Source organism: Orcinus orca, chromosome 16 (assembly GCF_937001465.1).
Source record: "Orcinus orca chromosome 16, mOrcOrc1.1, whole genome shotgun sequence".
In the NCBI taxonomy this organism is placed as follows: Eukaryota; Metazoa; Chordata; class Mammalia; order Artiodactyla; family Delphinidae; genus Orcinus; species Orcinus orca.
Window position 1 is genome coordinate 67,176,830 of NC_064574.1, and position 26,699 is coordinate 67,203,528.

Here is a 26,699-nt window from a genome sequence, read left to right on the forward strand (position 1 = left end):
CGCCACTAGGAGCGGCTACTGGACGTGATGGAACTGCTGACCACAGAATGAGGCTTGCTGGGGGATGAGTCACTGTCCTCGTTATAGAAGCTGAGCTCACTCTCCCCTGCTCGTCCCAGCTCTCAGGGCTCCGGCTGCCCGACCCTCCCCACACCACCTGGGGTCCCCGTGAGAACCGAGGGCTGTTCCGCAACTACTCAAGCGGCAGCTGAAGGCAAAACACTGGAGTTCAATTTTTATCGGATTTTCAAAGCTTTTATACTGTGACTATCTTCAAAATTCCTAAAAACTACCTTTATGCAAAGGCAACAGCTTTTGTTCTAGATGCTCTGCACCCACAAGGGCACACCACAGATCCCTCCAGGGGAGAGAGCGTGGTGGGAAGGCGAGAAGCTGAGCAGTCAGGAGCCTCCACACCAGGCCCCGCACACCAGGCAGCCCTCGGCAAACCACAACCTCGCTGAGTCCCCTCACAGCTGCTCTGAAGATTTCAAACAGCGCTTTGAAAAAAAACAGACATTACTGTACAGAGTTAAAGCCCCAGCCTCCACATGAGACCTTAAAAGTGGAAAACAACGGAGTGGAAGGAAGAAGTGCTAGGTCACAGAGGAAGAGCAAATGACCCTGTTATATAAAATGCTCCTCGACATGAGGGAGCCCGTGCTGTGTCCGTGAGTTGCCATTTTGGAAATCTGTCACCGAAACCCAGACCCACCATCATCTTCACTCCTTTCCCCAGTCATCTCCACAGACTCAGACAGCGAGGCTAGGGAGGTGCGTCTGGAGGAAGCTGCAGAGGTCACGCTGGCCTGCTTGCTCCCCGGGAGACGGCTCACCCAGTGTTCACACAAGGAGGAACTTGTGGAGCCTGCAGGAAAGGAAGTGGGCGCCGAGGTCAGGCCAGAATCCTGCCTGTGCCACACACGCCCTCACCAAGGGCTGCTGCCCAGGCGGCGGGGGACCTCACCGCCAGGTCAGCACCAACTCCCAGGCCCACGCTGTGCCCGCTCGAACGTCGCCTGTTGGGATGAAAAGGACAGACGCTCACACACGTTTGCAGTAATAAAATCCAAGTACAGGGATGGCTACTTCAGAACGCAAAGTCCGAGTCTTAGTGCTGGCAACAGAATGGAACAGATACAATCGTGCATATACTCATCTATTCTACAAACATTTATTAAGCACTACACCCCAGGCACTGTTCTAAGCACTTGCAGGAATACTTCTGACACAGAGGAAAAAAAAGCAAGCAGCAGTGTACTGTTATCTTCTAGGCCTGTGTGGTGGAATTTTTAAATCATTTTCACAATATTAATATATAAACACACACACGCATGCACATACAAGGCCACGTGCCATTGTGTCCTGTCTGTTCCAGGGAGGCCCTTAAATATATACTGGAGCAACAGAAACTGCTCTTGAAATGGAGAACATGAAGACTCATGACTTTCTAGAGTAGATCTCAAGAGGGTGTCATTTCTGAGACTATCTCAGACTCTGGAAAGCACTGAGGGGCGGCACTAGAGCCCTGGAGTTCCCACTTTCTGGGAACTAAGAGCAGCTACGGACAGACGGCTGTACTGGGTGGGGTTTGACTCCAGCAGGGCTCACTCTGCTTCAGTGATGCTTCCTTTTAGCGGCTTCCAACTTAGCCCTCGCACGCTTCAAGGGGAGCAGGGATTAATAACGGATCACACACTGCCATGTCCCAGTCCTCTGTCCTATTCTCTAAACTCCAACTCTGCATTAGGAAGCATTCGCCCCCCTGTTCGGATTGTGTGTGGCTGCACCGACGTCACGCGTGGGTACTGGTTCCTGCATTTACTAATAAGCACAACAGGCTAGATCCCGTCAAACTAAATCCAAGCCATCTAATATTTTTATAGCCTTCCCTAACAGAATAGGCCAACCTTAGTGGAAAAAAGAACGATTTCTAATGGTGCTTTACCCTTTACAAAAGGATTTAATGCACATTTGCCTCACAACGACCCCATGAGGCAGGTAGGATCAGTACACCCATATTACAGATGACACATATGTGGCTTGGGTGGGACATGCTCGAAGATAACCCGACCAAAATGTGGCAAAGCCAAGTCTTAGTTCTATTTCCAGTCCCTCGACTCTGAGAGCAGTGTGCTGCGCTGCTTCTTAGCTCCCTCACTCGTTTATTTACTCCGTAAGTAAACACCACGAGCGTGCTTTGAGCCAGGCTCCACTCCACCTCCACGGGAACTCCTGGTTCACAGCTGCTGGCACATTCCACCCCCATTTCCTTTAACTGCAACCATTCTGGTTTTCAGATTAAATGCAAACCTGAGAATTAATCTGATCCAACCAACAGCATCATGAGACCTCCTGGAGAAGTTCTCTGGACCATCAACTACAATTTTCTGCTCTCAAAACAAACCACCCAAGAGTAGAGTGGCCTTACCTGCCACCGAGCTGTTGGCCGACCATGACGGTATAGCTGTCCGCCTCTGGTAGAAGAGGATGTACGCCGTCTGCGTGCAGACCTCGTCTTCCGACAGCTGCTGCACGTCACTGTCGTCGAAGCAGTACCAGAGGCCGTCCACGGAGTTCTTGCAGTATGCTGCCAAAAAGAGCCCACCAGCGATCAGCACCAGGGCAGCCGCAACGGCCACTCCACTTGACCCACAGACACCATGCCTTTGGCTCATATAATTAATTCAAGAACTTTTTAAGGCTGCAGATAGTAATACAGAAAGAGGTAAGAAATCCAAATTCTAAATCACACTCAGGCAAAATGTTTCAAGAAATTCCAAACTATTCCAAAGGGATGAAATTCTATTTAATTTTAGAAAACACAATATACTTCTTTAAACCAGTGGATTTCAACCAGAGATGATTTTGCCCCAGGGGACACATTTTTGACTGTCACAACTGGGGGTGGGGGCGTGGGGACGGTAGGATGCTAGTGCAATCTAGTGGGTAGAGACCAGGGGCGCCACTACACGTCCCACCATGCGCGGGACAGTCCCCACAATACAGAATTACCCAGCAACAATGTTACTGTACCAGTATGCAGAAACCCTGTTTCAAGCATGTTGTAACAGTTTAGTGTTTCTTAAAGTCAGAAAACAACAGAACTAGAAATGATGATATTAATGAGAGCAGTAGCTAACATTTGTTTAGCACTTATTATGTGCATCTCATTTGATCCTACGAAATTTGTTCTATTATCATTGCCATTTTACAGAGGCTCGAAAAGATTAACCAGCTTGCCCAAGGTCATGCAGCTGGTGAAGGGCAGGGGCCAGCTCATTACAGGATTATCTAGTCCCTGAGCTTAAAGCCTTATCCCACCCTGCCTCCCTCAGAGGTAGCACAAATGATGCCTGCTGGAAGGCCCCTGGCAAACTGAGAACACTGGAGCTCATGAATGCATGCGGCCTTCCCTCCAGTCCAAACTCTAAGCTGAGATAAAAATAAAGAGCACTCAAGTACCAGCGAGGACACAGCTTAGCGTTCATGGAGACACACCATCCTGTGAATCATCAAGGAGTGTGATAAGCTTGATCCAGAAACGTACACTCTTACAATTCTTTCTAAAAAGACCCATTTATTGGGGTGAAAATAAACGAGTGCTGGAATATTTAGCTGAACGCTGGAACAGGCTCAGTAGGGCCCCGGGGGCAGGACACATAAGGCCCCGAGTGGCACCAGGAGTGACTCCCTCAACAGGCCACAACCACTTTGCTAAGTATGGACTCCGAGGAGACGAAAGGGACCCGGAAGAGGAAGGGCTATACTTCTGCTCTTCTTTTTCCCGAAAAAGAAGAGCAGAAGAAGAACCTTTGACTGTAGGGAGGAAAGTCGTCTGCAGCTGTGGACTCACTGGAAGCAGACGGCAGAGAAAGGGAGACACAAGCAGCAAATGCAGCTGGTAAAACAGCGACTGCTTGGTCAGTGGTGTCATCAGGCTTGCCGGATGAACGACCCAGCCGGTGAGGGGCTGCTATTCGGGAGCGGGAGTGGGAGGTCTGTAAGGGGGAACGCGCCCGAGAGGAGGTGACGGAGCAGCCTGTACCAGCTTCAGTCCGTTTCTCCTCAGGATGGTCTGTCCTCCGTCACGGTGTGGAAACTAAGGCAGCACAGGGACTCATGAATGGGTCAATGACGTATTTATAAAATAATTCTATGTGCTTTTCTTCCCAGCGCTATTTTCTGAAGTATTTCCTAGACCAGTGCTACTCAAATTGTGGCTCACAGACCGGTGCCAGTCCACGAGATAAGCACCACAACGAGGTAAGCATTTAAAAACATTCATAGCAATCTGATAATGTATGATACTTTTATTGTGTTTTTGCAAAAGTACTGGTTCATGGTTCATGAAGGATTGGACATTTTAAAAAAAGGTTTAAGAAATTTTTTAAAAGGTTCCTCATCACAGATGGTTTGAGAAGCACTGTTCTAGACTCCTTACACAAGTCAGCCATACATGTACCATGTAATTATAGTTAGAACCAGTGCAAAATAAAAGAACACATTAAAATAAACACTCCAAATGAAAGCTTAAAAACAAGATCTCTTTAACTCAACAATGCTGAGGTACTTAAAATGTTCTCATCAGAAAAGCAGCTGTATGGCCTAAGCACGGGAAAGGGATAACAACGCAGAAAACATCCGAGCCCCTCGTCGGTAACAGGCCCCAGGAGGCAGGCACGAGCACCTCTGCCTCCCTCACATGGTCGCCAGGTCTGAATAAGGTTACCCACCTAAGGTCACAGAGCTAGGAACACGTGTCTAGCTTCTAACCCATACTCCTCTCACTCATTTGTACTGCCTCCAAGGCAGTTATGGGTTTCTGGGCACTTTCCAGAGTCTATGCTATACAAAGAGCAACATGACAGGTGAAAATCTGGCACTGTCCGATTTTCCTCAACAATTTCTTGCTAGAAACCACACAACGTGCTCACCCGTATTTTCCTGAGAAACACTGTTACACACAGGAGATTCTCTACCAAAGCTGAAGCTACATGAACACCAACCAGTGACGCTGGCAAAGGCATTACTTCACCAGCTCATTAGTGAAATTAAATTCCCTCTAAGTCCCTTTCAATTCTCAGAGTCCCTGAGTATATAACTCTGTGACTCAGTATGGAAGAATGCAGATATGACCGGGAATGCCACAAAAGCAAAAATCCAACTAGACACACAACACTTATTATACAAGTGGCCCCCCAAAATATAAATATAACATAGGTAAGACACAAAATACAGTATTAAAATTTGGCTTAAACCAAAACACGAGGTAAAACATACTTAAGCATTTAATTAATATTAACTTTGTCTTCTACGGACTTTTCAATAGATCCTCTGTCCCCTTTTTCTCCTTCAAGTACTTCCGAGGGCAAGTAGAGGCCATCCAAACGGCTCCACTACGAGATACACTCCAGGTCGGGATCATTCCTCTCACAAGTGACTGCGGCCGGCAGCGTACTGAAAGAACTAGAACTAAACAGGTTTCGAGAACAAAAGATTGTTGTGTCCAGTCACACTCCACGTCCCCTGTCTCCTGAGGAAGAGCAGGTTGAGAGAGTAACTGTGCTGGGCCAAGGAGGGGGTCTGGGGCCCGAGAGGCTCCTTCACCATGTTGCAGGGGTCTCAGGGTTAACTGCCGGGGAACAGTCTCAGAGAGACTGAAACACCAACTGGCACGGCCTACCCTCCTCTACCTCCCCCTACCTTTATGAATCACTAGCACCCTGGGGTCTTGCTGCAGAAACCACTGAACTGCAGAAACAAAAAGTCCCAGAGAAGTGTTCATGCCAAATAGGCTGAGTGAGAAGGATGCAGAAATCTGAGTCCTGGCCACCTATACAGTAGGAGGACCCTCACATCAAGTCCCCCGACATACAGATGTCCAAGCAAGAAGCCCCCAAATCTACCTGCCTCCCCAGCATGCATGAATGCCCTTAACCCAATAATTCCATTTCTGAGACTCACTCTCAAGGAAATACAGAATTAAAGTACAGAAAAGGTGACTACACACAAATATGTCCATCAGTTATCTTCAAAGTTAAAAACCAGAAACAATATCTGTGTTCAACAATGGGGAATGGTTATATCACATTAGAGTTCCATCAACTGAATATTCTTTGGTCATTAAAAATAATATTTACAAAAATTAAGCGTCTGTTGGGACTTCCCTGGTGGCACAGTGGTTAAGAATCCGCCTGCCAATGCAGGGGATACAGGTTCAAGCCCTGGTCCGGGAAGATCCCACATGCCGCGGAGCAGCTAAGCCTGTTCGCCACAACTACTGAGCCTGCGCGCTAGAGCCCATGAGCCACAACTACTGAGCCCACATGCCACACTACTGAAGCCCGCACGCCTAGAGCCCATGCTCCGCAACAAGACAAGCCACTGCAATGAGAAGCTCGTGCACTGCAACAAAGAGTAGCCCCTGCTCGCCGCAACTAGAGAAAGCCCGTGCAGCAACGAAGACCCAACGCAGCCAAAAATAAAATAAATAAAAATAAAAACAAATAAATTTATTTAAAAAAAAAATTAAGCGTCTGCCCCATTAGCCCATAAGGGCCTCACGTGTAGGCAGCAGGTTACTAATCCCAATAGCTTCTCCTGACCCTCCAGGAGGAGGCTGCTCTGACCACTCTCTCCTCCAGCCCCTGCTCTGTTCACAGTTCAACAGAACCTAATACACATCCTGCTCTTTCATTTTAAGTGTACCTACACCGCCTCAACCACTTGATTACACTCTTGGAAGACAGAGGTCGAGATCTTTTCATTTCCAGTGTGACTCTGATGTGACACAGCCCAGTGCAAGCAGGACGTAGAGGAGGTGTTCCATAAAGGTTCACCTGAACAGAGCATTGGACATTTAAAAAAAAGGCCAATCAGGCCAATCACAACAGTATAAAATAATGGCCAGAACGTACAGAAAAACACTGGAAGGAAACACCACATATCAAAATGTCACCTACATACAATGGGATATTATCAGCCTTAAAAAGAGGAAATTCTGACAGACGATGCGAAGTGGGTGAATCTTGACTGCATTGTGCTAAGTGAAATAAGCCAGACACAAAAGGACAAATACTGTGTGATTCCACTTACATGAGGTACCTAGAGCAGTCAGATTCATAGAAAGAATGGTGGCTGCCAGGGGATGGGCAAGGAGTAAACAGGAAGTTACTGTTTAATGGATGCAGAGTTTCAATTTGGGAAGATGAAAGAAACTCTGGAGATGGACAGTGGTGATGGTTGTACAAAGATACGAACGTACTTAATGACACTGAACCGTATGCTTAAAAATGGTTAAAACGGTAAATTTTGTTGTGTATATTTTACCACAGTTTCTAAAAATGTTACCATTTTTTGAGCACTAATCTCATGGGTTATTTCTGAGTGATAATCTCGTGGGTTGATAGCACTGTTCCGTCTGTCTCTCTCTAGTCTCTAAATTTCATATGATGAGCACTATTGCTTTGACAAATGAAAAAGTAAATTTAACCATACAGCAAAAAGAAAACCCCTTCCAAGTCACTCTAAAGACACTATAAAAGTGGTTCACAACCACTCCAAATAAAAGAGATGTTAGGTCCTCAAGGAAGCAGAGCAAAACCTTAAACGGGGCATGCAGGTGAGGTCAAGAAAGCAAGTCCAGGGTGAGCCAGACGATGTCACCCATCTGCACACACCATTCCCTGCTTGGGTCAGAGCCCGACCAGACGATCTAACTCAGGGCAGAGAACCAAAGGATGAAAACTGCCCTCACGGTTGGCACACTGCCTGCTGGAAGAGAAAGCGAGGTTCTGAAGCAAAGCAACCCTGTCACAAGCAAAACATGTCGGGAGGAATTGTCAGCACAGGCGCCCGGCCTCTCGCGCTGCAGACCTGTGTAGTGCCCCCCTTGCATGGTGCCGTGATGATTGCACACAGCATACAGGTCATAGATGTAGTCCTCAGGGTCCCGCCCGAGTCCGTAGGGCCGTCTCCATGGAGACCAATGGGATGGCAAACTCCAGCTGCTCTGGCTTCTCTTAACCACATGAGGTGTCATGTCCAGGCCAGTCAGAGGGAACTTCACCATGTTCTGAAGTTTCATACGCTTGTCTCCTTCCTGTGGCAAGAAGAAAAACAAGTTCTGATGATATTTTCGTGCAAGCAGATGGTAGATCAGTTTAGCGTGAAAGGCAGACCCTATCAACTGATGTAGGGTTGAGTTACCTATCTGATGTTTCCAAAGACACATACAACACAGGGAAACAGATTAACAGTTTTATCTAACTGGAGGAACAGGTTTTAATATCACCAAAAATGGAACCAGCGATGATCTACATATAAGGGTTAATGAGCCTTCATTGCCTTACCTGATAAAGGGTTCATCCTGAAACCTCTGTCACGAAAGAGGCATGAAAAGTAATGGAATAACAACATATGTGAAGGGAAAGCACAGTGCTGGCACAGAACAGCCGTTCACAGAACAGGGACTCTTTCCTTCCCAACTCCTCCGACAAATTAACAGTTAACAGTGACTTAACTTAATATAGTCATTTAGTTGACAATCTTGGGCAATCTGTATTTCCCATTAAGCCCACTGGGAAATCCAACCATCAGTTGAGTAGATATTTACCGAATGTTTCCTGTGTCTATGGGAGCTTTAAAAAATTAATCGGGCACAGGTAATTCCCATCCCAAGGAACTATGGACCTACTAAGGGAAGAAAAATGTTCCTAAGAGAAAGGTAGGATGGGTCTTGCATGGTCAGGAAGGTCAGGCTAAAGAACCTAGACCTTGTTCTGCAGTCAAGGGAGAAGCACTGAGGCTTTGAGGGAGGAGGTGATGCCATCAGAGCTGTCACTAAGTAGTACCCAAAACATGGTAGAAAGGGAAGAGCAGTGTAGGTTACGAAACCAATGAAAAGACACTGCAACTGCAACCAGCTCGGAAGTATCAGAAGTTGGAACTGGCAGGATGACAGCAAGAATGGGGAGAAGGGGACACGTACAGGAGGCAGTGGAGAGGCACAACCAGGCCGAAGAGGTGACTGCCTAGGTGACAGGGAAAGAAGAGTCAAAGATGACACTGCAGTTTTGAGTTGGGGCGCTGGAAGGGTGATGATATGTCTTCAAAAGAAACAGAAAGCAAAGGAAGCCAGTCTGTGTGTATGGAAAGAGACAGAGAAGCTGGGTTCAAACCCTCAACTGGCTGTCCCCCTGAAAGATCCCAATGGAAGCGTACAGCTTGGACACTCAGGGCAAGTGCCCACTCCTCACTACTACAGGAGCTGGACCCCAAACCTGTGTGTGAAAGGCCACCCTGGGGACCATGTGCACGCCCCCGACACAGTCACTTCATCAGCCAGCCCCAGACATCTCTCAAGTCTATCCAGGTCTCTCCATCTCCACTGCCGCAACTCCACTGCGAGCCATCGGCCGGCCCCGCGCCCGCGGTGACTGCAAAGGCCTCCTTCAGGTCTCCCTGTCTTCATCCTTGAAGCCTCTAATTCTCCACACAGCAGCCTGAATGGCCTCTTCCAAGCACAAATTTGGTCATGTCGCTTCTCTGCTTCAGAATCCCACTCTGCCTACAAGGACTGCTTGGACGACCAGCCCCTGCCTGCTCTTCTACCTCAACGTACGCCTTTCTCCCCCCGACCCCCGGAGCTGCAGCCACACTGGCCTCAGCTTTCAGCCTCCTGCACACGCTCTGCACCCGCTGCTCCCTCAGCCACTATACATGTGCAGCCCCGCTCCCAGCTCACCCGGTACAGGGCTCCTCCTAATCTTTCAGATGCAAACTTTCTTACGCCAGGCTCAGACTCCTCCAGCGTTTACCTCTCATTTACCTCTCTTACAAGGGGGCTGCCCAGGACAACTCTAACCTTAGGAATAGAGAGCCTCTGTGGGGAAACTGACTCACAGAGCAACACAACTCAAAGCAGATTTTCTTTGTATATATTTATGACTCATCTCCACAACTGTACAACTGCTCCTTGGAAGCAGGACAACACCCGTTATTACTTTAGGCAGAAATAGAATTCTACCCACCCCCAAGAAAGGCGCTCAACTTTTTTTTTAATCCCAAAGTGCACTTACTTGAGCACAACATTTACAAATCTAAAGCAAATCCTCAGGAACAGAGTAAAATACCTGCAGTATGAACTACAATGGTGAGGATGTGAAGGGCCACAGGACGCGCAAACTGCTCCGGGAAAGAGCAGAACACATGGCTCCAAACGCAGGGGCAGATGTGTGTCTGCGACAACACAGGATCACAGGATCAAACAGGGACACCAAAGAACTCCCCGCCCAACAGCCCACCAGTAAGGGGCGTAAGAAACTTGGTCACAGCTTTTTTCCCTGTGACAGAGGGTTTCCTTACCTGTCGAAATCTCTTTAGATGTATAATGAGCACATCAGGCAGAGTCCAGAGGCTTAAGGTAATGCTCCCCTGCTGCAGCTGCTTACAGTGCGGGCAACGCCAGGCGTCATCTGGGGCAAGCTGAAAACAAGGAGCACGACTTCTGTTAAGAGCCGCTTCAGGCAAGACTTCGCTACAGGAGACGGCCAGACACTTCCCGGCCAGGGCGCGGCACAGCGCTGGATCTCCCCAAACTATGTCCGATGGGAGCCGACAGAAAAACACACTTAAGAGTGGCGCCTGGCTAGAGCTGGCACCCGAACATTTGCTGAACAGACTACCTCTCCAAAAGGAATGACCAACTAGGTAAATACTGCACAGAGATGTTAGATGCCACAGAAGCACCTCATGCTCAGCATACTCCCAAGCTCAACTCGTCGCCTATCAATACAGCTCCCTTTTCTCCTCCTCCTGTGTGTCCTACCCCAGCAAATACCACAACCACCCGTCAAGAGCAGAACACGAGGGGTTAACCCAAAGCCTCAAACCCTTCCCTCTTCCTCTGCTCCACGTCCATCCGAGGTAACACACTCTGCCATTCCTCACACCCGTCTCCTCCTCTCCATCCACCGTAATTCAAAGTCCTCACTCGCTCTTACCTGGACTTCCTCAAGTCTCTTAATTGTCCTCTCTCCCCCAAGCATCAAACTGCTCCAAGCAATCCTCCCCACCCTGCTACCAACAAGATCTTCCTCAACATCCATCTGAGACTCGAATCCACATGCGTCACCTCTGCAGGCAAGGGTTTCAGGATGACAGCACAAACAGAGCATGTCTGGTAAGAGAGATTTTTAAAAGCTCCTCTGGATTTCAGAAGATGCGTCAGATCTGGGACCATCAACACCATGAGGTAAGGGAAGCCACGGAAACAGATGGCAATGCCCACTCAGATGGAAGAGAAAGACGCCAAGGACAGAATCTTGCAGAAGGCCGATTTTTAAGGGAAACACAAAGGTCGAGAAACCACCAGAACCTGAGGCTGCAGAGTCAGAAAAATAGGCAAATCAGAAGCATTCCTTTTATGCACACCAAGAAAAGAGAGTGGCAAGAACAGGGTGGTTATCAGTACCATAGCCCACGGAGAGGTCAAATGCAGACTGAGCAGAGGCCACTGAACTGAGCAAACTATGGGCCCCGAGAACTTCGGAGAGCAATGTCAGAAACGCAAGTCAGACAGATGACAAGAGTTTGGAAGGGAGGAAAGGGAAAGACCTGAAATCACTAAATGGTAAAGTTACACAGAAAAGAAGAGAAAGACCAGCACAGTAGTTTGAAAGGGAAGCAAAAGTGAGGGAGTTATTTTTCCTGAGAGGGAGATCCTGTCATGTGTGTAGGAAAGATGGGGGGAGACAGAAGTCTGGGTGGATAGCAGTGAATCAGAAAGTTAGGCAGGCACAGCACAGGGAGATCAGCTCAGTCCTTTGTGACCACCTAGAGAGGTGGGGAGGGAGACGCAAGAGGGAAGAGATATGGGGATATATGTATATGCATAGCTGATTCACTTTGTTATAAAGCAGAAACTAACACACCATTGTAAAGCAATTATACTCCAATAAAGATGTTAAAAAAAAAAAAGAAAGAAAGTTAGGCGGGAGGAACCTAACTGTCATCTGGCATGTCCACATCTGTGCTAACACGCTGTCTACAGATGTGGCCATCAGCCCAGTGCTCGCGGTAAAGGAACAGGTTGTTGTTTATTTGTTTTTTAATTTCGAATACATCATAAACAGATACTCTTTGATAAGATACAGTAAGAATGTCAAGACAATGTCTGGCAGCTTTGACAGTTTCTACAACACTGCTCGACTTCTGTACTTATCTCGTTGTAAACTGCCACAAAGAGCGGCTAGGCCTGCAGAGCACCCTTGGAGCGTGGCCAGCCTCGCTAACTGCCCAGCAAGGAAGACGACTAGCCCCAGAGGCAGCTGTTCCACTTTCAGGCAGTCTGTTACAAAGTTCTTCCTCTTATTAAGACAAAATCACTCTCCCTGTAATTTCCAATCTCTAATTCTGCTTTTTAGATACAATTAAGTCCAACCCCTTATCCACAGGATGGCCCTCGAAGTATGTGAAAATAACTATCAGATCCTCACTTAAGGTCTCCTTCGTCAAGATATACTCAGCCGCGCCATCCCCTATCCACACTCTCTGCTTGTGCCCTGGGATGTCAGTCTCTTAACAGAACATTTAAGGTAATGAGAAGAGCAGTGCTATCACCATCTGAGTTCTGGACACTGTTTCTAAAGCATCCTTAGGTAGCCAACAGCGGCTGACACCCACATGACACTGCTGATCATATTGAGCTTGAAGACAACGTGACCCCAAAGTTATCGTCACACAGCCCACTGCTAAGTCTGACCTCCTCCTCTTCCATATCTGGACTGTTATTTTTGGACCCAGTGACTGAGCTCCCCAAGGAACACTCACTCATTCGTTCACTGTGGCATAGATTTGCTGAATGCCTTCCATGGGCCGGACACTGCTAGACATGCTGGGGTTATTTTACGACCAGGATGGATTCTCTCACCTGCTGTGCCCCAGCCACAGTGGCCTCATTTCTTTTCTCAACCTTCCTCTGTCTTGGTCCCTGCTATATTCCCAGTTCCTAGCACAGTACCTGGCACATAGTGTGTACTCAACAGACATGTATTGAATGAACAAAGCCCTATTAAAATGTATCTGGCTAGCTTGAAAGATCAGCGAGATGTTCTGTAGAATACCAATGTTATCATCTAGTAGATCTGCTCACCTTTAAGCTTTGTGACATTCTCAGACATCTCCCAAATCAATTTAAGAAAAAAAAAAGCTAAATAGGATAAGGTGCTACATACAGCATGTGATCAACCAGTTTCAAAGCCAATTATTTATATAAGCCCAAGATTGGAAAAATACGTCTAATGAAAAACTATTAAAGGAATTAGCTGTTAACTGCTTGGGGGAGAAAAGACTTAGAAGATGAAAACTATTTTCAAATATTTGAAGGACAAACAAGTAGAAGAAAATGAAGACCTGTCCTCTGTTCTTGACGACCTGAGAGTTCACCTGCTGGCTGTAGCAACCAGGGACATATTTCAGGTTAACGTCAGTCACCATCAGAGATACCCTAAGAGAAAATGGTGTCTCTGAAAAACAGCGGCTGGATAATCACCTATTTGAAATTAGGCAGAACTCAACCATTAGAAAAAAGAAATTTTAAAGCCCCCTCTGACCCTGAAATTGCATGATTCCCTATATGCAAGAGTGAGCAGTAAGAATCAGTAGCCAGAATTATGATCCTAAACATCAACTCAAAATCAGATGAACTCCAAGAGCTCTCGTCAAGGTTTCTCAAGGCGCCTGAACCTGGAGAGGTTTAAAAAGCACAAAGGCCTGTTGCACAGTGAACACCAAGAGTGCCTTAGTTCCTTGGTTTCAACTCTGTGCTAGAGCAATGTCTGTTCTTTTCCTCTACACTGAAAGCTTATTTATCCTTTGTAAAGTATTCAGAAAGTCAGCACATCATATTAGTTGTATTAAAGGGTATGAATGATCCAGAACATCCTTCCATAAATCTGCTTTATCATGAACTATAGTTGCATCTAACTGAAGATCTCTAGTATTAGTGGTGGTTTTGTAACCATGTGTTTGTTATAGCATCTTCATCTCAAAATAATAACAGAAGGATTTGAAGCTGCAAAGAAAAAGGCACTTCAGTTTTGGCAACTAGTCAAAATATGCAGAGATGAACAGTGAAAAAACACTTACAGACGTGGCCAGAACATCTCTACATACTAAAATTCATGCTAAACTTGCTGACGTTTTAACAGACGCTGTAGTGGACTCCATTTTGGCCATTAAAAAACAAGATGAACGTAGTGACCCCTTCATGGTTGAGATCACAGGGATGAAACATAAATCTGAAACCTATACAAGCTTAATCAGAGGTCTTGTTTTGGATCATGGGACATGGCATCCTGATATGAAAAAAAAAGTAGAAGATGCATACATCTTCATATGAAATGTGCCATTAGAATATGAAAAAACAGAAGTGAATTCTGGCTTTTTTTTTAATAAGCGTGCAGAAGAGAGAAATTAGTGAAGACTGAAAGAAAATTCGCTGAAGATGGAGTTACAAAAATAATAGAACTTTGAAAGAAAGTGTGGTGGTGATTCAGATAAAGGATTTGTTGTTATTAATCAAAAGGGAATTGACCCCTTTGCCTTAGATGCTCTTGCAAAAGAAGGACCTAAGAGAAATGTGGAAAGGCTGACGCTTGCTCGTGGTGGGGTAGCTCTAAATTCTATTGATGACCTAAACCCTGATTGTTTGGGAAATGCAGGACTTGTCTATGACTACACACTGGGAGAAGAGAAGTTTGACTTAATTGAGAAACGTAACGTCCATCACATTACTGGTCAAAGGACCAAATAAGTACACACTCATGCAAATCAAAGATGCAATCAAAGGTGGCTTGACAGCTGTTAAAAATGTTATTGATGATGGCTGTGTCATTCCAGGTACTGGTGCAGTGCAAGTGGCAATGGAAGAAGCCCTGATTAAATAAAAGCCCAGTCAGTGTAAAGGGCAGGGCCCAACTTGGGAGTTCAAGTATTTGCTAACGCAGTGCTCACTATTCACAAGGCTCTTGCTCAGAACTCTGGTTTGGACCTTCAGGAAACACTAGTTTGAGTCCAAGCAGAACATTCAGGTCAGCTTGTGGGTGTGGACCTGAACCCAGGTAAGCCAATGGGAGGCATATGGGAACACTACTATGTAAAGAAACAGCTTCTTCACTCCTGCACTGTAACTGCCACCAATATTCTCCTGGTTGGTGAGATCATGAAAGCTGGAATGTCTTCTCCGAAAGGAAGGCTGAACTGAAGCTTCCCTTGTATCACCTGAATCATGAAGACTCTCCAGAGTGATATGAAGAATATAGCTATAGAATTTTGCTCCAAGCTTCAAATGATTTTCAAAGGCATTTACTTTTCCCATATGAAAAAAGGACAGAATACTGGCACCTATTCAAATTCTGAAGTTCTGAAATTATATTTACAGTATTTTTTTAATTGCACTGCAGTGTACACACGTACAGCAGGCCATATTTATCCAATAACAGGATGTTTAGCTTTAGCTTCAGTTATATAAAAATATACGTTAGATAAACATGTTATCTACCTTGTTATTAAATATTCCTGTTGAAAAAAAAAAAAACACATAGGCAAGGGTCCTATCCACTATTTGTCCATCCATTCATTCAAATATTTACTGAGTACCTACGATCTGCAAACACTATGCTAAGTAGTCTAAAGCATTGTCCAAGAGAACTTTATGTCTATATCTACACTGTCCGATACGAGTCACTAGCCACATGTGTCTCCTGAGCCCTTGAAATGTGGCTAATGCAACTAAGGAACTGAATTTTTAATTTTAATTAATTTTAATTAAAATGGCACCTATGTTCTTAGTTCCAAAAAGTTGAGAACCACTGATCTAGTTACTAAGGAAAATAATTTAAAATCTCTAAATTGAAACAAAAATATAACTTTATCATTAACCATTAAAAAGTAAAAAGAAAAAAAAAAAAAGGAACTATACAAAGGTTCACATCTAGAGCATTTCGTTTAATCAAGGTTTTCCAGAAATTTAAACTACTTTTTGTTAAAATCCTAAGAGGAATAACACTAAGATGCACATCACATGTGCAAAACCTATGTAAATGCAAAAATCCTTGGGGAGTTTTCTGGTGCATAATTTGTTTCCCCACTGTCATCTTGCCCTGGGCCCTCCCTACTACCCTCACCACCCAACAAATGCTGCCCAACCCTTACCCGCTCCTCTTTGGTGTAGAGTTGGAAACACTGGGATAAAGTGCAAGTTTGAGGCTGATGGTGACGCTCCCTTTGCAGCCGGACACTTTCTGCATCAGGGATATACTCATCTTCGGTATTTACAAACAAGCTGCAATTGGGGGAGAAAAAGCATGTATTAGAGAATGTCTTGGAAAACTGATACAAAATACAATTAACAGCTTCACAACATGGCTGTAAATTCATAACCAAAAAGGTCAATATATAAGAAAGTAAAAGTGGCAATCCAACTTTTCTATGTTCCAAAATGTCGTGAGACGTTCTCTATCTATAACGTTATTTTCAAGAAATAACTTGGAATTGTTTTTTCTGGGATTGGGCACAAACTGTACTGATTAATCATATATTCTTGTCCTCTGTATCAAAGGGCATGCATTTGGCATAACTTGCTAGAGTTAATGGGTCTGTAATAAAAGAAGTAATTTGACCTACACAGTAGTTAATGAATATATAGCTTCTGTCTCATTAGCAGCAAACAAACGTTCTAAGGTTTTGGGATCCAGATGACAGAATGTGTAGGAGAGAAATAATAAATTACTTAAATAAAGGATCAGCAACACACTTGGATACTTAGCTAAAGAAAACAGAGGTTTGTGTTTCAGCTAATTTGAAAGATCAAAGGTATGCTATTATAGTGATAATTAAGACAATGACTCTACAAACACTAAGTGAAAAAAAATACTTACAAATCTTTTGTCTCCTTGTCCCATTCTACCACTAATTTCACATGAGCAGTGCCACCTGGTCCACAAGATTTTAGTGCCCTATAGGATGGGGAAGGAAGTCACATATTACTTTCTAAATAAATGATTTTAATTAAATATACATCCTATCTGAAATCTGAAATCATAGTGTGATTGCTGAAAATCTTCATCATCGTTCCCCATCAGAAAAGGTTTCTGACCATTATAAACTCTTATTTAATAACTTGATTACAACTGGACTGAAAAATCCTTAAATTAAAATATTCAATATGGAAATAAAGATATTGGAATAAATTTAGTACCACACTATAAGGTCATCCACAATAACTCTTAAGATGTTATGATCTTTCCAATTTTTGTCCAATATCTCACCAAATCAATAGAGACTGGACGGGACGATAGTCTCTCTGGGAACAAACTCTGCTCCTGCATCTCTCCACCTGCCCCCATAGGCCACTTGGTCCCTGGACCATGCCCACACCAATGTAAACTGTGCCTTCCTACAAGGCACCCCTCAAGTTTCACCTCACTTATTTCCCCTGAGCTCCTTGGCCCCTTCGCCATCTCCTGAGATACTCAGCATTAACAGTCAGTATTACCCATCAAATAGTTTTTAAGCTTTGCAATGTTTTGGATCATTATCTAATCTATTAACTCTAATCTCTAAAACCAAACAGTGAGTTGCTTTCAAACAGAACCATGTTGTATACTTTTTTGGAATCCTGAAATGCAGGGCACTACGATATTTGTTGAAAAAGTCATTATAATAAAAACAATAATGTGTTTTTATATTTATATGTATCCATATATGTATCGTGTGTCTATATACACATATCTCTATTACTTTATTAATAACAGAAATATGTAGAAGCACAGAGATAGCAGAGGGAGAAGATAATTCTAAGGGGGAGAGGAGGGACAGTGTGAAGAGAGGCTCAAAAGGAATGCATTATCAACAGAGGAAACTACACGTGCAAAGGCACACTTAAAACCATATTGTGCGTTCAAACAACCCTCAGTACTTTGATGCTGCTGAATGTTTAATAGAGTGGGGAGAAGAAAGAGGCCTGACAGAAGGGAAGTAGTCAGGGTTCAAACTGTGGAGAACTTCACATACTGTGGAAACTGGGCTTTATCTTTGAGGCCACGGGTTACCATTTAAGGATTTCAAGGAGGAAAGTGTTATGATTAGAATCCTACTTTGGAAAACTTTTATCTTGGTGAATATGAAAGTGCAATTCATCTGCGGTCCTGAGACCAATCAATTTACTTTCCTAACATCAGTACTCTAGGCTTTCCCGATTCCAAAAAAGATCATAAAACATATCCTACTCAAATATGAATCAAAATTAAAATAAGTGTTTACTTTCTACGTGAGCCAGGAGGACCCACCACACTTAATGTGGAAATTACATCAGACATCACTAGAAATTACACACAAACATATATGAAAGTCTAGAAGGTGATTTTTTTTTTTTTTTTTACCTTTCTACTGTTGGGTGGCACAGGGGCTGCTCCTCCTGGGGCAGCAAGTATGTTATTCCCACAACACTGACCACTCGCAAACTGAATGGACACACCTGCAACAAATGGCAAAGGTAAATCAGGCTGAGTTTCTCTTCGAGGGCATGTGGTTCACCGGGGCATTTCCAAAACAGATTAGAGCGAGAGCAAACTGTTTTGCAAAATGCTTCTCTACAACATTCTGGGAGGCTGTTGAGCCACTCTAATACACTTTAAGTATGATTGCCCCAAATGCAATTAACATATCAAATATGTTATGCACGACAAGTAATATGTTACTTTAGCTGAACATTAATATAAGTTTTCCACAGATACCTTAACAAAGAAATCATAATTTTGAAAATATACAGATAGTCTACAAAATCTCTCCAAGCCGATCATGTGCTAAACATTATTAGACAAACATTATAAAGGAACATCTGGCAGTGCATGGAAAACCGTGCAGTGGTCAGCTCCCTTCATAAAATGAGGGACAGTCCTCATTCTGGAAAACCTGAACACAGCAGATTTTACTACGCAGCTTTTCTCCAGGGCTCCCCAGCATTCCAGCTCAGGGTCTGGTCTTCCCTAAGGGCAAAGGTCTGAACTTCCAATCTCACTGTAATGACTTTCTTCACTGGGTGCACACATGCTATGCTGGAGTACCAAAAGGCTTACACACCTGAATGCCAACTGTGGGCCTCAAGAAATACTTCATCTTCTCCAAGATTTCCCTCTGCAGAAGGTCCCATGCTATTGTCTTCTCTAAGTGCAGCACAAAAGGTAGTCCAAATCTAGCACACATAAATATTATAATCACCTTAAAAGGTATGACAATTCCTTTAATACTGTAACTCCTTATTCATGACCTTTTTAAATGGAATCACAATACAATTAGTTTTAGGACAGTTCTCAAAATAAAACAAACAGGAAATTTAATACTCTCATAAGTAGATGAAACAGTCAGAAGGGAAACTGAGATTTCTAAATGGAATTTAAAAACTCATACACCAAAATGGCTTCTAATAGAGTATGGTGCCAGGTAATAAGATGACAGGATTAGTGTAGATGGGGAGGAAAGCAGGTGGGAGTGGACACAAGTCTAGCAAGCAGCACGGGTCAAACATATAAGGGGTTATTAGGTGCCAGAGGAAAAGACAGGGCTGGAAGGTCTAGCAGGCAGGCAGCCACATCCGGGTGGCCTGACAACAAGGAAGGCACTGGCAAGTGACTGACACTAAAAGTCAGCTCCTAGCCTAGGGCAGAAGTCACATGGCCCCTGCCAGGTTTCCTATCCAGTGCTGAGCTCACAGGTGTTAGAGAATCAGAGGCAGAGCCATGGTTCTCAGCAGTGGCTGCAGGCTGAAATCAGCGAGGGAACTTTAAAACACAATGATTCCCCCGAGATTCTGCTGCAATCCCTCTGGTCTGTGGCTGGAGCACTAAGGCTGTTTGAGGAGCTCCCCAGGTGATTCTAATATGCAGCCAACATGGAGGAGCACTGGCCTAGCCTTAACTCTCACCCAAGCCCCAGCCATTCAGACCTGCATGCTGTGCTCTGAATGCGTCCGACTCACACCGCCAACGTACAGCCAATTCCCTCAGTCTGGACTACCCTTCTCACTCTTCGTTTAAGCTATTTCCTACTCGTCCGCAGAAGGAGCCACTGGCACCCTGTTGATCTGTTCCCTGAGCTCGGCTGCGCTACAAATACTGCCTGCGTATTCTGCTGCCTCCACCAACAGACTGTGTTACCTGACAGCAGGAACTGTGACCGACTTATCTTCCTAGCCCAAACAGCCATACCTAGACAACAGTAGATGCTGAATGAATGAATGAACAAGTGAATAAACAAACAGATAAACCCTGACTCAGGCCAAAGCGGGGGTGCTAAGGTCACCAAGAAACCCGCTCCTAACAAGTACCAGTTTACTCACAGTAGTACTCAAGAGTGAGCTTACCTTCCTAAAGACAACTGTGACGCAAAATAAGTTACAAGCACGATGTGTAAATCAGTAGCCAGATTTTTCACGTGACAATGCCCTCACTTTTAAGAGACTAGCATCATGAAAGGGATTTCATAATTTCTTTATTTTATATAAATACGATGAGCTGCCTTTTCTTCTGTCCCTTAAACATGTCAAGCTCCTTCTAATCTCAGCAACTTTTTTTCTTTTCATTGGAGTATAGTTGATTTACAATGTTGTGTTAGTTTCAGGTGTACAGCAAAGTGAATCAGTTATACATATACATATATCCACTCTTTTTTAGATTCTTTTCCCACATAGGGGATTACAGAGTACTGAGTAGAATTCCCTGTGCTATACAAGTAGGTCCTCATTAGTTATCTATTTTATATATAGTAGTATGTATATGTCAATCCCAATCTCCCAATTTATCCCTTGCCCCCTTTCCCCCGGTAATATCCAGAGAAAACCATAATCCGAAAAGATACCTGCACCCCAATGTTCACAGCAGCACTATTTACAGGAATCAAGATGTGGAAGCACCCTAAACGTCCATCAGCAGAGGACTGGATAAAGATGTGGTACATATATACAATAGAATAGTACTCAGCCATAATCTCAGCATCTTTGTACTCGATGTCCCCTCTTCACGGGATCCCTTCCCAAGAGGCTCACACAGTTTGCACCTTCCCACTCGGCTCAGCCCAGCTGCTGCGTCCTCAGGGAGGCCCCCCTCGCCTCCCTCTCTAATACAGTTTTGCTAGAGACCCCACCAGCACATTCTATCACACCCGCATATTTTAACATCTTCAAAGTGACAACGACTGTCTGCAGTTAAATGTGTTTACTTGTCTTTAGTGGCTCTGTCCTAACTAGGATGCAAGCTCCATGAGAACACACAGATCCTGCTGTATCCCTAGTGTTCAGAATAGTGGCCAACACACTGTACAAACACTAAAGTAGCTGCTAATGAACATCATAAATATACAAATCAACACATTTTGCTCTTACATTATTTACCATTCTTAAATAAGAAACTTATTTCAAAGCAACATTTTAAAAAGTTAATATAAATGCTACTCTGACAAATATTAGAAACACAGTATCCTTCCTCCCTGAGACACATCCATATCTTGTTATTACTCAAGTTACATTACTATTGTGATAAAGTTACTTTAAAAGTAACTCCCATAAAGAAACTAACATAACATTGTAAAGCAAGTATACTCCAATAAAGATGTTTAGAAAAAAAAAAAAGAAAAGTAACTCCCATAAATTCTTACAGAAGGAAACAGATTTGAGAGAGATTTCTAACTCCCAAATGTCTGACTACATGCAGCTGAATGAATACTGGTGCCATTTGCCAAGCCAGGAAATACTGGAGGGTCAGGTTTATAGGGAAACACAATGAGTTCAGTTTGGAACACAAGACTGAGGTGCACGTGCCATCCAAGTAGATTTGTTAAGAATTAATAGAAGAAAAAATGCTGTAAAGAAAGTAGCTGGATATAGGTCTATAGGTCTAGATACCCAGGAGGATCTTGAGCTGAAAATATACAAGAGAAATGTGCCTTTAAAAACTACATGAGCTTGGGAGCCATTCTAACTCAGATCTTATCATCCTAATTTTATCTTCTCCCCCTCCCAACCCCTCAAATCAGTTCAATTTACACACATGCTCTTTCTAAATATCAGAATCAACAATTAACTACTAAAAGTAAGGATTTTTTTTTATCCCTACTTTTTAAAACATTTGAAAATATTAGATTTTTAAAGTCTCAATATTTATTGGAAAATAAGCTGGTCTTCACCTTTTCCCTTGCTGCCCAGTGCAGGCTCGGTTACACACTAACAGAACAATCTTGTCGCTTCCTGCTGTCGTGGGGGTTAAGTCCGCTCTCCCCTGCTTTGCTGCTGCTTGTGTAGAAGAAGACAGTCTATAATGATCCAAGCCAAATTTCAAGGGGTTTAGGTTGTTGTTTAAGTGGATTCCTAAAACAAAATGAAAACTTACTTTATCTCTTCAAAATTTTTTATTCTTTCATTACAAAAAATTTACCCATTAGAGAAATTAAGAAGTTGTCATTATGTTATTTAAGCTGCAATTGAAAAAAGGAACAAATGACCTACTTTGAGATTACTCATCTAGTCATAAGAAAATTTTTTGCATCCATTATTTCATTTAAACTCGCCTTACCTACCTACTACCTTAAAAACTGAAAATTAAAACTCTTCACTTCAATGAATATTAGTTTTAGAATGGCAAGTTTGCAGAGATGACCCACCAAGACAAACTTAAAGTGAGACCATACAAGCAGCAACCAAATAAAAAAATTTTAATAAAAAATAAAGACTAGTACATGTAGAATGATCTTCAATATTCCAATAGCAGCTTCTTTTCCCCACTTTAGACCCAGACTTATAAGAAACTCACAGCCATTACGGAACTTTAATACAATCAACTAGCCTGGATTGACCTACAATAAAGTGAACAAAAATATATGTTTGACAGGCACAGTGCTGGTTGCTAAAAACCAGGTCTTCAGACATGCCCCAAAGCAGAGCTATCTGTCAATCAGAGGTACTTAGCAATTCAGCACCTAGCACAAGGTCCTGCACTTAGTAGGTACTCAATAAATGCTTGACTAAATAATTGATCATTTCTTTAATCCTTCGGAAGTATAGCCTAAGGAAATGATACCCCAAACTGGAGAACAGAAGAAGCCCTCCACCACTACCACACCAAAGAAATAATAACAATATCACCAAAAGGGGAATAAAATAAAAGGTGGTTTACACAAAAGTATCCACAGCAAAACTCCAGCAATAACCTAAATATCCAGCAATAGGAGATTTGTTGAACCTATTAACATACAGAGTTAATACTCAAATAAATTCCAGATTAATTAGAGTTTAGAAACGAGAACACAGAAACTAGAAATAAGGAAGAACTGAATCTTCACCAAGCTATTAGAGGGAAGAAAACTTTTTAAGCTTAAATACCATAGAGAAATCACAAAAGAGCAGCAGATTTCACTTCACAACCACCTTAAACTTTGGTATGAGAAAAATAAATAGAAGTCTGAATCTGAGACAATTAACAGGCTCATTTCCCAGGTTCTTGGCAGAAGTAAGGCTGGGAAGACCAGTTCTGCTAAAAGTGATCAGGATTCCCAATGAGATGAGAGGATACCACTCAACTGCTCAGAAGTCAAGCTCCGCATTCATAGTCCAGGCCCGTCACTACCCACTGTGTGACCTGGGCCCGTGACCTAACCTCTCTAAGTCTCAGCTCCCTCACCGGTGACCTGGGGAAGACAGTAGCCTCATATGCACCAACAAAATACTGATGAGGCCTTTGTGAAGAACAGAGGCTTACGCATATTCACTAGTGGTATATTCTTCCAACAAAGGCGCTCTCTGGCTAGACTATATAACCTTGGACCTCACCAAATTCATTTATAAATAGAAACTCAGTGTTAACCGTAAGCAATTGGGGTATGAAGGGGGACTGGGGGAAATTTTCAGTTAAACAAACGTTAACTGGGCTCTCGCTGTGTATTACGAAGTACACTAAACTGCTAGGTGCAGAAAGATAAAGCAAAGTGTAGTCCCAACTGCAGAGAATTTCACAGTTTGGTAGGAAGGATAGAGAACAGAGCATTTCCATACAACGTGCCAGTGTCAGAGATGAGCAGAAGCTACACTGGAACACAGGAGAGCAGAAGTCAGTCAGCCAGTCTGGGGTGGGGGAAGTGAGGAAAGGTTTTCTGGACAAGGTGATGATGGGCTATTTTTTACTATAATGCAACTAAAATTAGAAAACAATTTAAACAAACAAAAGCATATGCCTGAAAACACAACAACTAGAAAATAAACAAAAAAGCTCCCAAGTCAAAGAATGACAACTGAAATAAGACTCAAAAAAATAATAATGTAAATATGAGTAGACCAGAGAAAACTGAATCCTAAGCTGGCAGTGCAGAAAGCCGACCAACCCAAAATACAGAATTACCAAAGGTTCAGAGACTAGAGGCACCAGAGACCTCTAGAAGTAGAGGTGAAGGAAAAGAGGAACTAAAATAAGAACTTTCAACAGGGGTACCAAGGCCATTCAATGAGGGAAGAATAATCTCTTCAACAATGGTGCTGGGACTACTGAATATTCACATGCAAAAGAATGGAGTTGAACTCCTACTTCACACCACACACAAAGATTAACTCAAAATGAATCAAAGACCCAAATGTAAGAGCTAAAACTATAAAACTCTTAGAAGAAAACACAGGTAAACCTCATGGCCTTGGATTTGGTGGTGGATTCTTGGATATGACTTCATAAAATTAAGAACTTCTGTGCATCAAAAAACACTACCAAGGAAGTAAAAAGATAGCCCACAGAATGAGAGAAAATATTTGCAAGTCATATATCTGATACAGGTCTAGTATCCAGCAGATATAAAGAACTCTTACAACTCAAAAACAAAAAGACAAGCAACACAATTTTGAAGTAGATAAAGGACTTGAATAGACATTTCTCTAAAGAAGATACACAAATGGCCAAAAACCACATGAAACGATGATCAACATGATCTGTCATTAGGAAAATGCAAATAAAAATCACAATGACATACCACTTTGCACCCACTAGGATGGCTATAATCAAAAAGACAGAAAATAACAAACATTGGCAAGAATGTGGAGAAATTATAACCCTCATATAGTGTTGGTGGGAATGAAAAATGATGCAGTTGCCATGGAATACAGTCTGGCAACTCCTCAGAAAGTTAAACATAGAATTACCATATGACCCAGGCACTTCCAATCCTAGGTACATACCTACAAAGGAACTGAATATAGGTATTCAAACAAATACTTGTACATGAATGGTCACAGCAGCAGTATTTCATAATAGCCAAAAGGTGGAAACAACTCAAATGTCCATCAACAGATGAATGGATAAACAAAATGTGGTATATACATATAATGGAATAATACTCAGCCATAAAAAGGAATGAAGGACTGGTATATGCTACAATGTGGATGAACCTTGAAACACTATGCTAAGTCAAAGAAACAAGTCACAAAAGGCCACTTATTATACGATTCCATTCATATCGAAGTCTAGACTAGGGAAATCTATAGAGACAGAAAGTAGAATAACGACTACTTAGGACTGGGTGGGATGGGGAGATTGGGAGGTGTCCTTAGGGGAGACAAAGTAGGAGCTAATGAGACGGGAGCTGGAGAAATGAATTTTTAGCAAAGCGAACAGTAGGGAATGTATAAAAGCATGTGGCATGTTCCAGAAATAAAAAGTAACTTGGATAGGGTACATGGGGAAGAAAATGGAATATAGTAGAGGCTGAAAAAAAGGCAAGGACCAAATCATGAGGGGCCATGCATTCTTCCCAGGTATTCAGATTTAATCGCAGACAAAAGGGAAGCACTGGTAAATCAATAAGCACGTAGCGTGGTCAGAACCGTACGTCAGAATAAGTCTGGTGGTGCTGTGAAGAAATAACTGAATGGGAGAAAGCCCAGGGATAAAGAAGTTACTAGAAAAGGCCAGTTGAGACTGGTCTGCACTGTGTCAGTCGCAGTAGAATGCAGAGGAAAAATTCAGTTGTGAATTTAAGTCAAAATCTGAGGGAGAAGTGTTTGGGTCCAGCTTGGGTGAAGAGAAGGATGGTGATGCCGCATTTCACAGAAGAAACGCAAGAGGAGCTAAGAAAGAAACGCTCAGTGTAAGATACCTGCAGGACTATAAATAGAGTTTCCAGTGGACAGCTGGAAGTCAGGGAATGGAACCAGAAGAAAAGTGGGGGCTAGTGGAGAGTTTAGCTCTAAAAATCACCAGTAGAAAATACTGGCAAGACTGGGTAGAGCAGCGGTTCTCAAACTTTCACATGCATCAGAATCACCTGTTAAAAACAGATTGCTGGGCTCTGCCCCCAGCGTTTCTGTTCAGCAGGTCTCGAGTGGCACCTAAGAATTTGCATTTCTAATCAGTTCCCAGGAGACACTGATGTTTTGACAACCACTGGAGTACAGCAAACAGAACAGAAGCCCTAGGATCTTGAAGAACACTAAGGCCAGGAACAAAGTTTTTCCCAAGAACTGCCTTCTGCCAGGGAAATATGTTACCTAAAATTTATACCATCATAAAAAGATGTGTTATGTGTATTTTACCACAATTAAAAAAAATTATACCATCATATAATCTAAGAGGGTAGACATTTGTTAGACCTGCAAACCCAGGTGGTATTAT

General features: G+C 43.3%; 1 protein-coding gene, 1 non-coding gene and 1 pseudogene across 7 annotated transcripts in view; 2 read left to right on the top strand and 1 right to left on the bottom strand.

Annotated features, from left to right (window-relative positions):
- USP31 (ubiquitin specific peptidase 31) overlaps positions 1-26,699 on the bottom strand; it is a 76,106-nt gene that overhangs the window by 9,462 nt on the left and 39,945 nt on the right. For 3 of the 6 annotated variants that reach the window (XM_033425965.2, XM_033425968.2, XM_049699304.1), the window contains exons 7-16: positions 22,243-22,423; positions 19,147-19,258; positions 18,447-18,541; positions 16,944-17,021; positions 16,219-16,348; positions 10,369-10,488; positions 7,879-8,104; positions 2,432-2,590; positions 716-868; positions 294-500 (exon numbers count right to left, since the gene is read on the bottom strand). In XM_033425965.2, coding sequence (XP_033281856.1) covers positions 294-500; positions 716-868; positions 2,432-2,590; positions 7,879-8,104; positions 10,369-10,488; positions 16,219-16,348; positions 16,944-17,021; positions 18,447-18,541; positions 19,147-19,258; positions 22,243-22,423 — 1,461 coding nt within the window. The remainder of the gene's footprint in view (positions 1-293; positions 501-715; positions 869-2,431; positions 2,591-7,878; positions 8,105-10,368; positions 10,489-16,218; positions 16,349-16,943; positions 17,022-18,446; positions 18,542-19,146; positions 19,259-22,242; positions 22,424-26,699) is intronic. The other 3 variants (XM_033425966.2, XM_004268571.4, XM_033425967.2) reach the window with 3 other exon arrangements.
- On the top strand, positions 11,225-15,268 carry LOC105747940 (T-complex protein 1 subunit zeta-like; annotated as a pseudogene).
- Positions 13,780-13,908, top strand: LOC117201027 (small nucleolar RNA SNORA22). The gene has a single exon (XR_004482923.1). It is a non-coding gene; the product is annotated as a small nucleolar RNA SNORA22 (small nucleolar RNA).